Source organism: Apis dorsata, unplaced genomic scaffold (genome assembly GCF_000469605.1).
Source record: "Apis dorsata unplaced genomic scaffold, Apis dorsata 1.3 scaffold_683, whole genome shotgun sequence".
In the NCBI taxonomy this organism is placed as follows: domain Eukaryota; kingdom Metazoa; phylum Arthropoda; class Insecta; order Hymenoptera; family Apidae; genus Apis; species Apis dorsata.
Genome location: NW_006263864.1, coordinates 2,320,357 through 2,323,480, shown reverse-complemented (window position 1 = coordinate 2,323,480; position 3,124 = coordinate 2,320,357). Strand labels below are relative to the sequence as shown.

The following is a 3,124-nucleotide window of genomic DNA, read 5'->3' as shown; positions in this document are numbered from 1 at the left end:
GAGGGAAGGAAGGTGTCCACGATGAAGGAGGAAAGGTGAATCGGCGACGGGTTAGATCGGCGTTGTAAAATGCTCGCGGTTTGACAGCTAGATTTGCACTGAGGAGCAACATCGGCCCATACGCCGGACTTACGGTATGGGTCTGGTAGGGTGTTGGCGGGACGAGGGGGAAGATGGCTGCGTTTCATTGTACGCACACCATGGGCCACCATGGAGGGGCAGGAAGGACGGCAGATCAATATTAGGGCGTAGACTCGAAGGGTAAGGGCCGTCACTCTGGATACACACCCATGTGCGTGTGCACGTCGAAAGAATGCACGAGCATTTCGAGTGCATCGGCACGATGCATCATCGATGACCGCCGATCGATCGTTCGTCCGTGGAATCCTTATCGAGCCGCGGCCTATTGTTCTCCTCGAGATATTTGCCGGTTCTTCCGGTCGACGATCGTCACAGAGAACGATTTGTAATCCATCCACGACGATTCGTGGTCGGCAGCCAACCGTGCTTTTCCCATCACTTGCTTTTGCTATCACTCCAAGGCTCGAAACAATTTCGTTCCGATGAAAATAAGGGGGAATCCTTGAAAAGGGGCGGGATGCGCCGTCGTTTCGTAAACGTTTATCGCGTCCCTCGCCATTCTGACGCAAGATGAAACGTACGCAATCGTTCGACGGTTAACACAGCTTTTTGCGTAATCATTTTTATGAACAGTGGGCAAGGCGAGTGGTAAATGCCGATGCGCAATAACTTTTCCGCGCGTGAAAATGTGCAATCGTGCGGCAGAGAAGGCGAATCGAATAAACCTTCCAACTTTTCGTGTAAACTCGATATCGATACACGATATATAAACTAAATTATATTCCTCGCTCGCGAAATTTGAAATTTTCTTCGCGTGAACGCGCGCGAGAAATTCCCCCCATTTTTTTTTAATATTCGTAATCTCGCTCGAACGATGCATGGAACTAAAACGCGTGGCAAAAAAAAAGTATTTGGAAACACGCTGAAAACGATGTAAATACCTTGGCTCGTATATCTTTAACGCGACGACAGTCCCGTAATTTATCGAATCGCGCACATCGCGAATATATATCTGGCGAGGAGAGGAAGAGAGAAAGACGGGAGAAGAAGCTTAGACTTTCGATCGTTTCTTTTCCGAAAGACGAGCCCCTCGCCCTAAAACCACCGCTCCGTTTCCCTTCCCTTCCCTGTTTTACGAGTGTGCCCAAAATTGTAACGCGATAAAGCGTTTTCGTTTAGCGTGGAGCGAGCCTCTTTTCGAGGGCGTCGAGATAAGGTAAATCCACGTAACGTAAAGTAAGATAATCGAAAGATAAAAATAAAACTGAAAGGGACGGGAAAAAAAGCGGTTGGCCGCGCAAGGCTTTCGTCGAGGCTCGTCGAATCGAAGTAAATGATCTGGCGCGATCGATGAGAGAGAAGCGACGAGGAGAAATTCGTGGCGTGAGAATCGAGAAATCAACCGTCTAATCGCGGCAGGAACGTTCCGCGTCGCGATCTTGGATCGGACGAGATTCCAAAATCTCGAATTTTGAAAGGAAGGAAAAGCAAGAATGATTGTTTTCTTCGCGATTCGAATTATTTCGAAAGGATCGTTGGATGAAGTGGAGCAAGCACGAGAGGGGACACGATCACGATTTTATGTTACACGAAGCGAGGAGAGTAGAAGCGTTTTCCGTTTCTCCTAGCTAAATCCATATGTTGGGACATATGTTGTTAGGGATACGCTACCCTGACCTGCACTAGCAACAAGAGCGACAAAGGGAGCCTACACGAATGTCTAAAAATAGGGGTGCCCCGAGCTAAGGGATTAATGGCCACGCCGGTTGTAATTTTAAACACCTCGGCGAACGTTGCTAATCCAATCCGCCGGCTTATAAAACTCCCTCTGCTCTTTAAGCAGGCCAACAATCAAAGGGGGAAGGGAGAGAGGGTCATCGAAATGACCAGCAGATATTTCGTAATAAATCTCACTTAACTCCGCCGATCGTGTGCGTAGATCGGTATTACAGATGCATATAGAAACGTGAATGCTCCTTTAGGGACAATTACGGAGCAATTTTCGACGAAACGGAACGGAATAATACAGATTGGCGAGATCGATTTTCGATCATTTTATTCGTCGTAGAGTTTTTCGAACCTCTACTATTTTCTTTACTAGGAATTATCTTTGATAGGTGCGCAGATGTATACGTCGACGATAAATTTGTTTTCTAACGCGTAACAAAGATATCTCTAATCTAAAGTGTGAACAAACATTGACTCGCTCACCCTTTCGTTGATCCTCGGTGTCCGAATGAAGCTCGACGTCGTGCAGCCTCATCGATTGCACGAATCCTCTCCAATGGCTTCGCGATCTCCTCCTCTCGTGCAAATCCGACTTCAAGTCTGCCATTTGCCGATCGCACTCCTTCAACAATCCGTCCAGAATATCCGGCCTGTTGAGCTCCTTCGTTCTCGCTCTTGACTCATCCGTTGGATCGCCGTTGTTCGAACAATTGTCGTCGTTCGACGACGTTTCAATTTCTTTCCCCGTGTTCTCGCCGCTCCTCGAATTCTCCTCGATATCGTTCTTATCCTTCTTCCCGGGATCGTCCACCGTAGTTTTATCCGTTTCACAGCTGCGTCCGTTCTTCGATTCTTTTCTCTTACGAATAGGAGGTTGCGGGTGTATCTCCTCCGACCCTACGACACTTTTCCCTTTCTCGGATCGCTTGGGATCCACGCCGCTCTTCTGCGAACACGCCTTACTCGACGCACTTTTACCGTTCACGCTTTTACCAACCTTGGACGCGTTCCTCGGATTATTGTAACGATCCTTCAACGATTCCCGATTGCTTCGGGACGCCTCCAACAATTTTTGAGCGAGTAATCTCGTTTTATTAATTTCCCCCCCGGATCTCTTCTCACACTCGTTCCTCTTCTCGATCTTCTTCTCGTTCGAACATTTCACCACCGTCCTCGGACAGTTATCGGGGCTTTGAAACATCTGTTGTATCTTGAAGATGTCCGATCGAATCTTGGCCGAACTCGAGATCTCCGATTTTTTATTAGGCGCGACAGAAGATCTCGCCTCGTTCTTCTTCGCCGCCGCGATCCCCCT

At 48.1% G+C, this 3,124-nt stretch overlaps 1 protein-coding gene across 2 annotated transcripts in view; it reads right to left on the bottom strand.

Moving 5' to 3' along the window:
* LOC102675066 overlaps positions 1-3,124 on the bottom strand; it is a 22,285-nt gene that overhangs the window by 14,920 nt on the left and 4,241 nt on the right. For both annotated transcript variants that reach the window (XM_031513672.1, XM_031513673.1), the window contains exon 3: positions 2,293-3,124. In XM_031513672.1, the coding sequence (XP_031369532.1) occupies positions 2,293-3,124 (832 nt within the window). The remainder of the gene's footprint in view (positions 1-2,292) is intronic.